At 36.4% G+C, this 12,235-nt stretch overlaps 1 protein-coding gene across 1 annotated transcript in view; it reads right to left on the minus strand.

Annotated features, from left to right (window-relative positions):
* LOC142347891 (uncharacterized) overlaps positions 1–12,235 on the minus strand; it is a 218,330-nt gene that overhangs the window by 34,456 nt on the left and 171,639 nt on the right. The window contains exon 10 of the mRNA XM_075399081.1: positions 9,436–9,578. Coding sequence (XP_075255196.1) covers positions 9,436–9,578 — 143 coding nt within the window. The remainder of the gene's footprint in view (positions 1–9,435; positions 9,579–12,235) is intronic.

The raw sequence follows: 12,235 nt of genomic DNA on the forward strand, positions 1-12,235 counted from the left end.
AAAAACTTTAAAACCTTTCAGCACTGAAGTTATATTTGTTAAGTCAATTCAGCTAACTCACACAGCTAATTTCCACCTTCCACTTATGATTAAACTAAAGCATTATCGAAGTCTTGACATCAACCCAAACACTAGGGAGTTAAGATCAAAAATTGTATGAAATTACTTTTTGAGCATGAGCATGACTTGCAATCTTAAAATGTTGCAAAACCTCCAAGACGTTAGGCCTACACGACGGCGGATAGCAATTCCACAAACGGAATATTTCGAAGACGCAGGAACTAGGAACATGGACCCATTTTGGGAATGGAGTGGCCCGGAAAAAGCACCTTCTTAAAAAATCACATAGATGCCCATGGATCGGCCGAGAGACTGGAATGGAAGGGCACCAACAACGAATGGTGTGGATCGAGTGGCGACTGGTAACAATCCACCCCAACCAGGGATCAAGGGCAGAAAACGTCAATCGTGGGGGGGGGGTCAAGGAAATGCGAAATGAAATGAGAAAAAAAAGAAAGAAAAGACACCGGAACGAGAAATGGGAAATGATGTTTGCCGAACGAAAGAGGTTCAAGTCAAATCAGTACATCCAGCAAAGCCACAAAGAAGGAGCGGCAGAGATGAGAAAAACTAGAGCAAAAGTTTCCACCGAAGAAAGAAGAATAGCGCGTCGCAACCTGGAACATACAGAGATGCAAAACGCAAGTCGAAGAAAGATGTCGAATTCCGAGAACACATCCTGAGAACGATAGAAGAAAAGAAGTGGGATGCAGTGCTTCTATCGGAAATTTCATCCAAGGAAGAAGGGGTGTGTTGGTATGAAGAAAACTCTGTCATGCTACATGGGCAGAAGGTAGCTGTTATCCTCAGGAATCAATGGACTCTCGACTAGAAGGCACAAGATCATCTAAATGGACCACCGAGAATGTCACGGGAGAGTCATGATAAAAATCGACAACTTAAAGCCTAATTGCAGTTTGCCAACCGATATGACAGAAGGACGAAGCAATTGATGAGTACCGCGAGGATTTGGAGACAACGTTAGTGCGCCAGAAAAAAAAGACAAGATAATACTGATTAGAGTAGACCATAACGCCCGAATTAGAAGGAAAACCGAGAACAGCAGAACGGCAAGAGTCGGAAAATTTGGACTCGACTTGGCCTCAGACGCAGCACGCAATCTAGTAGAATGGGCAGAACAAGACAACCTATACATAGTTGATTCCTTTTATCAAAAGCTAAGTAGAGACACATGATGCCATCCACGAAGCGGCAAATGTACGCGCTTGATTACTTCCTTGCCAAACGTCATAGAAATCTACAGATAAAAGATGTCCAAGTACCCGTTGTAGAAAGATGGTCGGACCACCCAACTAAAGAGTTACGGTTGAACTTGAAGAAGATATTGGAATGAACACCGCCAAAATCTAGTGGCCGTATTGACTGGAAAAAACTGAAGACAATCAATCAGCAAGAAAAAAGTCAAAAACTTTTGAAGAGCGCGGGGCTTCCGAAAAACAACATGGAGTGATATTGCAGCTTGTATGAAGAAAGCCGGGAAAAAAAAACTTGAAGTGTTGACGATAACAAGAATAATGCCAGTAAATGCATGGAGGAAAATATTGAGGAAGCAGAAACGTTGAAGCGTCAAATTAATCAACTGGTCCGGGAAAGGAACCGGAAGGAATATAGCGAAGAGCGAAGAATTGAATTAAGTACGCAAGGATTGCACGAAGTTTGAAAACTTGGGAGAACGAATGATGGGAAGCAAAAACGTACAATGCGAGGAATTCAGGCACGCAGGATATCGGAAAAATGTATAGCTTGAAGAAAAAGCTTGGGTTCCGAGATTATGCAGGACCTAATTCGAAGGAAACTCTTATATCAGCGGAAAAAATTTAAAAAACAAGTCAAGTAAGTTCCAGAACACCGCGATGGAACAACTCGGGAAAAAATACAGGCCTAAAGATAATGCTGCAGATCCTAATATTTCGCCAACAACAAAAAAAATGGGAGCATTGAGGAAAATAAAGGCGAAAGCAACTGGAGAGGACGAAGTTCTGATGACAAGCTTGAACAATGCTCCAAAAGAAACTCAACGTCCTGTAGTAAAAAAAAACACAAAAACAAAGAAATGTTTACGTCAAAGGCCAGCAAGTGAGAAGAACTCTTGAATTGCGGAATTCTCATCCCTCCACACACAAAAGCGCTAACGACAATCGCAACAGTTTAAGAGGAGTTTGCTTATTCTCAATGATCAGTCGCATCTTAGCACGAATATTGACAACAAGACTGCGAAAATGGTGCGAGAAATTTGAAGCTGCGGATGATAATCAGGATGGCTTCAGACAAAGACGATCAACAGAAGACAATGCAAATTCTATACAGGATACACGAGGATAACACACGTCTTGACAATAGCGAAGAGTGCACGAGAGACCCAGCTAGCCTTCTGCGCTTGCCACAGTCAAACTCCAGAGTCAATTGCTCTTTGCTGTGGAAAATACTGGAAAAATACGGAATCAAATTAACTTTCTTAGATCGCCTAAAGGACTTACATGAGACAAGATACAAAGTCAAGGGAAACAAAGAAAAAAGTTCCGAAATGATACCAAAGAGGGGGCTGAGGGAAGGATGCCATTTGAGTCCTCTCCTGTACAACTTTTTCCACCAAATTGCAATGCGAGGAGCGGAAGACAACTGGAAACCTAAAAGTGGAGTAGTGATGAGACACAATGAAGAGAAAAAAGAAACGCAGTAGCTCTAATGCATACAGTGAAGAGTGTTATGGTTGCCAACGACTCAACCATTTTGAGCCCCGAGCGAGAAATGGAAGAAGCGAAGAACTTAATTAAACGAGCGATGAGTCTCTTCAAAACAAAAGAAACTAAAGAAAATATTACCCTGGGTGAGGAAAACTTACCAAGTACACGTTTCCTGGGCGTTTGGCTAGGAGAAAAAGAAGACAAGTCAAACGTCTACAACGGAAAAATCAACGCCTGTTGAAGAACACGAGGTTAACAAAAACGAATTCAGGCACGAGTAGTCGAAGATGTCGAGAAAATGATATTGTATAAATGTCCAACAAGAACGTAGAACATTGGTGAGGTCAAGAAAATGCAAAGGAAGCATGTACGTGTGGAGTCCCAAACACCAATCACCACAGAGAAATGGAATCAAAATTAAAAACAAGTGGGGTGTCCAAAAAGACATAAGAGTAAAGTCAATCCAAAAGAAAATTAAAAGAAGAAGCCTGGAAAGACTTGGACACGTTATACGAATGTCTGAGAGGAGTAGCACAACTGTTGCGCTGTTTGGATGGACGAAAAAGCTGGGACAACTCAAGAAACCGAAAAAGAAATTCCGATGCACACCAAGATACCGGATGAAACTGGCAAAGGAAGCAAGGTGAAGCGTTTTAGATCTAGAATTTGACACCAAGAAGTGGAGGAGCATGATACGGGAGATAATTAATCAGATAACACTGAAAAGACACCGAGGGGAACGAATGCAAGGAAGAACCAATCTTCAGGACACAAGCTGTTTGGAAGGAGCTACAAAGCACAGAATAACAGAACGATGGAGTGTCTCTCAACAGCATGTTTAGCGAACTACGCAAGAAACCAACTTAAAACAACAAATGGCCTCAGATGCAAATGTGCAATTCAAAGCAAAAACGAAATTGATTAACCATCAAAAAATGTCGAGGATACGAGCCTTTTGAAATAGGTCGACCGATGGTACGAATGTGAAATCTGCTATACATTACAGTCGGCCACAAAGCATTCCAGGCACACCAGGAGCTGCACGCAGAACCATCGGGGAAATCCAACCGAGTGACTACCCGCAAAAAACAAGACAAGTTGCAAATAGCCTATTAGCATTAAAAGATACCCACCAAAACCTGTAAATAAATTCCACTGCCTGGAACCTGCCAAATTTTCAACTTTTTCAATGATTTTCATGGTTTTCATTTCAGATTTTAAAGGATTTGTTATGAATCTCACACAAGCGAAAAAATTTTACTGAAACAAACAATGGATTGGATGCTACCTAAGAAAAAAAGTAAATGTCCATCAAAGATAGAATGAAGGAACTAGGACAAAATAGCAGCATAAGAAGCTTCTAAAATTTCAATTTCCATTTTTGCATTTAAAACTAGAATCACGTAAATTTAACAAGAATTTCAAAAGAATTTAAACAAAAAGGTTATATTAATGAAAACAATTTGAAAGATTCAAGTTTAATTTCCCAAAAAATTCGACGTTTACCATCAAATAATTTTTATGTGAACACATACAGCATCCTAAAAAATCCTAAAAAATATAACCACTGATCTTGAAATTTACCCGTGAAAACAAGGCACCATTCAGCATCGTAACGACTATTAAATGGATAAAAATTAGGCGAAACGAATGAAAGTTATATGATCTGAAACAAAAACTTAAATTTTCTTTTAATTTAAACTATCTAATATTACTAGTAAGAGCCGCATGATAACCCAAAAAATCATTACTTCCAAACCGAAAAATGCCGAAAGTTGTTGTTGCAGAAAGACTTTCAACACTCTAATGTTCGAAGTCAGTCTTAATTGCCTTATCTGCGGGCTCAAATGTGTGTCGTCATTTGACATAATTTTCAACTTTTGCAGTATACTTTTCAGCACGCTCTTATTTCATGGAGGCTCTATTTTAATTATTAAAAATTTAGTAAAACATTAAAATTGAAACTAAATGCTAAACACAAATGCCAAACACAAATTGAAAAAATGCTGGTGCTAATTCAATCAACAATTTTTCTAATGTTAACGAGCCTAACAAGCGCAATAAATGTGAAAACTGAGCAGTATTGGAATCGAACCAGCCTATCGTACTTGTGTCACCAAATGGTCTCAAGCTCTGGAATTTACACATCTGTCATAGCCCGTTCTCGCGTTCGTTCTTGTTCCTTCCTTCTACAAGGCTTCGTTTCTCTATCCAAGTATACGCTGAACAAGAAGCTTCATGTCTAGCTTATGTTATGCATAATTTACATCAAGCCATTCTCTCATGAACTTCTCGCAGCGCTCTCTCTCTCTCTCAATACTAAACTTTGGAAGAACAAATAAGCAGAGAGAATTTTTGTTCCGACCCCACTTGTGGGGGAAGGAACTATATACTCAAATGGGTTTTTTTTTTGTTCAGTGAATTTTGGCCGATCGATATATTCGTCGTAGAGAAATGTGAGTAGTATCATTAAAAAGCTGGTCCAGCGTAGAATTCAAAAGTAAAAAGATTTTTTTGAATTTCGTTTTTTTCGAGGAGTTATCGAGGATTGAAGTTTTGTGTGAACAATGGGATCTTTAGCATGATTGTTCACTTTTAGTACAATTTTCTTCAAACTAAGATCTTTTTTACGAAAACATTAATTCAAATTTCTATAAAAAGAATAAATTTTGAGTTCGTAAAAGTTGAATGCAAGGCGATAGAAAGACTAGTTCTGGTCTCATAGGGAAGTTCACTATCAAAAAAAAAATCGAACTCTAATTGAGAGCCCTTTTTTTAATAAAACTTTTCTCTTTTTTGCTTTTTTAAGTCACCTAGAGACAAGTCACATTTTATATCGACGTTCTATTAATGACAAAACTCCTTTATAGTCGAATGAAGCGCAATGAACAAAAAACGTCGTTTTCAAGGAATTGCTCATGTTTTTTTTTTTGGCTTCGATTCTGAGTTTTCGTAATTTTGAATGAAATTTTGAATTTCTTTTTGAAGTTTTACTATTTTTTTTTGGAGTCCTATGGTAGGGATTCATTGACTAACAGTGCAATATGTTCCATAATGAGCATTAAGTGAACATGTCTATTTCATTGAGGGGGCGGCTAATGGCTGTTAAGACTTAAAAAATAATTTTTCGAATTTTTTTTTGAATATTAAAGAATCATAATCTTATTATAGTGAATTGTAAGTCAGTCCAGGGGTGAGAGCACCCTCTTCCTTCCTACTGCAACCAAAATTAAACTGGTTAGCGGTTTTATCTTCTATCTATTGGTTATATGACTTCAATGACAAAAAATTTCAATTTTTTAAAATTTTTTTTGGATTTTTACGTATTATTGGTTACTTTTGAAATCTTATCACATTATCCAAATATTGACAGTTCCCATTAGCTTAAAAACGATGTTCTGTGGATGACCAATAAAAATTTTAAACAAAAATTTATGGTTTAAATGGCTTCGACACGTTCTTCTTGCACTTTTCTACTGATTTTTTGGTTTTCTCCTGTTTTTTTTTGTTGTTTTAATAGTCATTATACTTACTGTGATCTCATAATGAATACCTATGCATGACAAACATAAATGTACTGCCACCGGGGCATCTTTGAGCGTTTTTATTGACTTCTGTTGAAAGCTATTGAATTTAATGTCTGTTAAAATAAAAATCATTTTTCGAAAATTTTATTTGAACAATAACAATTCCTAAATTTTTCTTGAACTGTTAGTGAGTTTCAGTATTGACTGGACCCACTTGCTTTTTACTGCGACTAAAAATATTCTGTTTAGCTGTTTTATCTTCTAGCTATTGGTTATATGACTTCAATGACAAAGATTTCAATTTTTTTAAATTTTTTTTTTGGATTTTTTGAATTATTGGTCACTTTTGAACTCTTTATCACATTATCCAAAGATTATTGTAATCCAATTGGCTTAGAGAGGACGTTCAGTGGATCACAGAGAAAGTTTTCAGAGAATAGCTAATGGTTTAATTGTCTTCGACACTTTCTTCTCGCATTTTTCTACTGAATTTTAGTTTTTGCTGTTTTTGTTATTGTTTTCTGTCATAAGACTTATTGTGATGTCTTTTTAACTATCTATGCATGACAGACATCATTTTCCTCCCTATGGGTTATATCTGAGCATCGTCATTGAGCTCCGATGAAAGATTGAGTTTACTGGCTGTTAAGGGTTTAAAAATAATTTTTCGAAACTTTTTTGAAATTCAACCATTCCTAATTTTTTTTCGTGAATACTCTTGGTCATTGTTGGTTCTAACAGAATCCATTTCCGTTCTACTATAGCCAAAATTAATCTGGTTAGCGGTTTTATCTTCTACCTATTAGTTTTAAAACATCAATGCCACGAGAATTCATATTTTTTTTGGGTACTTTATTTTGTTTTTCGATCCTTTTGAAATCTTATCACATCATCTTACTGCTGAGAGTCCCTATTGGTTTAGGGAAGAAGTTCAACGGATCATAAATAAAGTTTTCAGGGAAGAGCTTATGATTTGAGTTGCTTCGACATTTTCTTCAGGCACTTTTCTACTGAATTTGTGGTTTTTGCCTCTCTCTGTTGTTGTTTTCATAGTCATTAACTTGTTGTAAGTTCTTATTGATGAAATACGATTGGCAAAAAAACTTATTGTCCCCTCGAGGCATCATTTATTGTATATACTGGCTTCCGTTGAAGGCTAATGAATTTAATGGCGTTGATAATACGTGTTTTCCCGCAATTTTCGTGCGTCTAATGTATTTGTTTATATTTGTTGATTTTTTGAAATTATATTGATAAAAAAGGTTTTCCCATTGCTCCTGAAAAATTAATTTAAAATTGAAGAGTGTTTAGTGAAAAGTTCATTTTTTTAATGCCTTCGACCCTTTTGTCGCTCAATTTTTTTTCCTGAATTCGCTGTTTTTGTTCTTTAGGTAGCCGTAAATTGCTCACAGATCTCATAGGCTTGTAATTGAGGACTGAATGAATGATGTTGCTCGAAACATTCAGTATATAGCGAATAGGTTCCTTTCGTCAAATTTAACTTCTATTCATCAATCAGATGTCCCATCGAATTTCGTGTATTTCAAGAAATAACATATATATTGATATTATGTGCCACTGTTGTTTCGTTTTTCTGAACGTTTATTGAATGGCCATTTTTTGCGTTTCTTTTTCTCTTCCTTCAGAACAATCGCGTAATAACAGATCCCAATGGTTTTTAAATGTGGCCCAAGTAAACTTATTTAATCTTTCAGTATAAATCCTTCAACTGAAATAGCAGAAATAACAACTGAATTAAAAATACATATTCAGATGATAGCTATTGATTTTAATGGTAGCAAAGGTTTGTGTTTTCGCAAATCGTTTGTGATTTTTTGAGTTTCTCTTTAGTTTGTTTCTATGGCATAGTCTGACCACAGACGGGTGCTTTTGGTTTTGTAATGACTTTTTAGTAATTTATCAAGGATTTTTTTTTATTAAAAACCAATGTTTAAGATTTTTGAATTTTCTTGGTACAAAAAATGTTGATTAATTTTTAAGTTTCGCCTCACTGTTCGTTCTTTTTGTCGGCTTGTTACCTAGTCTCGTTAAGAAAACTTTTCATCTGCTGTATAGTTAGTAAAAGGTAAACTTGTGTAGTTAAGGTTTTATCTGACTGCATTTTGACGTTGTTACCAGGTGCTTTTAAATTTAGATATTCATTTTTTGCCGCCAAAATTTTGTTGGTGCTATTTTTTTTCTAGTCTCTTCAATGTCAGGTCACGTTGGTGCTGTAATGAAGCATGGCATTAGTAATTCAATTAGTAGATAGAATGTGTAACGATTGTTTTAAACTCAAACATCTATTTTTGTTATCTCTTGATTTGGTTGACATTTTAGTCAAAAATGTAGATGAGCTCGGGTCGGAACATCATGTGCGAACGCACATTAACGAGCCGCCTTGTCTAGCCTAAATTTGAAGGAACTGCTTCAACTAAAAGAGATTTTTCATCCTCCAAGAAACTTCAAGAGATAAGAAATCCATAAAACGTTTAAAAAAACAATTCCAAAACCGCCAATGCAGCTCCATCCTACTGTAAAACAAGGGCTCCCAAATAATACCTTTGAAATTTCAGTGGGTTTAAAATTGACAGAAAAACATTGGCATATCATATACATTACATATATAAATTAAAATAATTATGTTCTAAGCCATCGTGTTGAAAATACCTTCTGAAAGCACCAATTTTGCCATTCAAGTGAAGTATTTCGTATCAAAAAATAATGAGCATTAACTTTCTTGCCTGCTGACCTTAAATTTTGAGGTGATAAGTTTTAGAATGGGCACTGTGCCACGTCTGATTGGGGTAAAAAACTAACGGCAACGTTTTGTTGCTGGTGAAGGAATAGCAGATGGCGAGGCAATCAGATTTTAAATTTTTAATCCCAAATATTACAAATTTTTTACCCCTGTTACCAACGCCTGTTAACGTTATGCTAGAGTCTATCCCATTGAGTCTTTAATTATTATTGATTCAACTGATTTAATTTAGCAATTATGTTACCATGATGTTTCATTACAAAAGCTCACTCTAATTACTCCACGTGTTTGATCCTTATAAAGAGTGTCCTCGGCGGAAACTTAGGAGTCAAGATCATGATGATTAAAAGACCGCTAGAAAATGTTTGAATTGAGGTCTAACTTGAGTGTAGTTCCTGAGAAGGTTGCTTCCATCGTATAAGAATTGGAGATGGCCATCTGTCTGAACACGACCACTCTACCTGTGCTTTCTTTGCACTTCTTGATGTTGAACTTGCACGACTTGAAGGAGAACTTGTCACTCGCCTGAACACAGAATTATTATACACTTTTGTCTCCTATATTTATTGACTAAATTCTGATAGACAACGATATGGGGCTGGAAAAAGTTAAAACACAGCTGTATTGAACCAATGTATGCGAAGAAATTAAATGGCTAAATTTTCCATGAAATCGCTCATTTGAGGTAATCAATACAGTGAAGTTACTTATGATCTAATTACAATGTGACGGCAAAAGCTTAGACACAACATTTTTGCCATTTCAAAATTTCATCATACTGATAGCAATCTGCTGAGCGGGGTCTCAAAAAGCATGGTACTCTAACTCTAACATCATTTTCATAACCGCTAAAAAAGAATTCGCAAATGACGGGTTTCCGCCCCCCCCCCCCCCAAGAAATTCATGCATCACAAACCCCCCCCCCCCCCCCCCCCCCAAGAAACCTATGCACCCCCCGTTACAGAGAATGTGCCATTACATCATTACATAGCATATTAGAAGGCAAAATATGGCTCGTGTGCTTGGGGGATGCAACTAATATGCACCTGGGCGGGAGGGGGAGGGGGCACACACGAAAACAACCCTTTTCGGAAGATACCGTAAAAATTGTCACATGCGAAAGACAACCAAAAGTGTAGGAAATTCTAGAGCAGGAAACTTTTAAGTTCACAAGATTTCAGTCCATCTCCTGTCGCAGTTTTTCACGTTAAAACTGCCGAAATAAGTTCATGCTCAGATCAGTAATGGACGGGGGGGGGGGCACATGTCCGCAATTTTTCTGGTAGCAGGCATTACTTGAACAGAATGGGGAGACACAATCCAAACGATGTTCAGATTTCTCAGCAGTAATATAATCCATCATCCGTTCACACTCCAAACACGAGTTCGATTCACTAGGGAGAAAATGAATACACCCTTTGCACTTTCAGTCAAACTTATTCAACACTCGGAACGTTTCTCCCCCCGGCTGAATAGGTTCTATGATATCTTACCCAATACCAGAAAACCAAATGTAATAATGCCCAATTTATTCCCCTTGCTCTATTCGTTCAATAATCCGATTACAAATTAGCAGTTGGTATTACAAGCATGTTTTTATTACTTACTTGAATAATTTCATCTCAGGTTCAGGTACGAGTTTCATATCAAGTTCCAAGAGTACTAGAGTCATGGTCACGGTACAGCATTTTTAAGCACACGATGATGAATCAACATATTTATCTTTCACTTTCTATGGCTGGACAACTTTTTTCTTCATTTTTTAAAAAAATCAAAATTGTTGTTAAAACTTAAATCTAAAGCTCATCAGCCAGGACCAATTTGGCTATATTGTTAGTTCAAGAACCGAAAATTTGAGAAGAAGAAGTAACGTTCTTTCTAATGGTCACAATATATTGTAGCAATGGAAAGAAAGTTACTTCTTCATCTCAAATTTCCAGTTCTTGAACTAATAGGCCAAATGGTTCTGGCTGATGAGCTTCAGATTCAAGTTTTAAAACTAATTTCGATTTTTTTTTAAAAATAAAACGAAAAAAATTCTCAGGCCATAGACAGTGAAAAAAATGTTAATTCATCGCCGTGTCCTTAAAAATGCTGCGCCGTGACCATGACTCAAGTACTCCTGGAACTTGATACGAAACTCGTAACTGAACCTGAGATGAAATTATTCAAGTAAGTAATAAAAACATGCTTGTAATACCAATCAATCTTGTAACATTGTTGTAATGCCAATCTGATTTATGTATTTCTTTTGCAAAATATTTTTTATAAACGGTTCTCAGAACCAAATTAATTTTGGTCTGATTGAGATGAGGTGAACAGTTTCTCCGAGTTTATCTTACAATTTTTGGCCCGCAATTTCTTCATCGGGTTTTGAAGGTGTCTCCTCTATTTTATTATTTTATTTATATGATGAAAATAAAGAAGCTCCCGGGTACTTATGACTGTCCTTAATTGAGAACCCATAAAATTTTAAGTTCCAAGCCATAAAAAATCTTTTATTCCATTTCAAAAATTCAAAACTACGCAATTTGTTATACGAACTGAGCAAAAAGTTGGGCCCAAAAAGCAGATGAGCGGGGTGGCAACCTAAACTGCAAATGTAGTTTACCAAGTCCCCTTGTTGTTCCGACCCATCTTGAGGGGGGAGGAACTATATACTCAAATGGGTTTTTTTTGTTCAGACAAATTTTGCCGATCGATAAACTCAACGCAGAGAGTTGAGACTGGTATCATAAGAAAGCCCGGCCAGCGTAGAATAATGAAATAAAAAGTTTTTTTTTATTTTCAGTTTTTACAGGGAGTTATCGAGGTTTAAACTTCTGAGAAATTAGAGTGAATTTCGTTGTTTTTACTCACATCTTCCGGAATTTCTGCCCAAAAATTTCGTAGATTTTGCTAAAATTTGTTAAAATTTTTAGAAATAGTGGTGTTGATTTTTTTGAAGACAAAAAAATTCGACTATTTTTATTTAAACTTTTTGACAACAATTTTTGTCCAAATATTTCAAAACTCAGCCTTTTCCATCAAAAACAGCACAAAATAAGTTTCTTTGGTCCACTGTGATTAAATTTGCCGGAAAAACAGCCCCAAACACCACTAAGAGAAAATCTATAGACTCAAAGTGGACTATTCCTACTTCAACTTCCGTTGAGAGCTCTGTAATTAAAATTTTGCCCTTT

The sequence above is a fragment of the Convolutriloba macropyga genome, chromosome 1 (genome assembly GCF_964194025.1).
Source record: "Convolutriloba macropyga chromosome 1, txConMacr16.3, whole genome shotgun sequence".
NCBI lineage: Eukaryota > Metazoa > Xenacoelomorpha > Acoela > Convolutidae > Convolutriloba > Convolutriloba macropyga.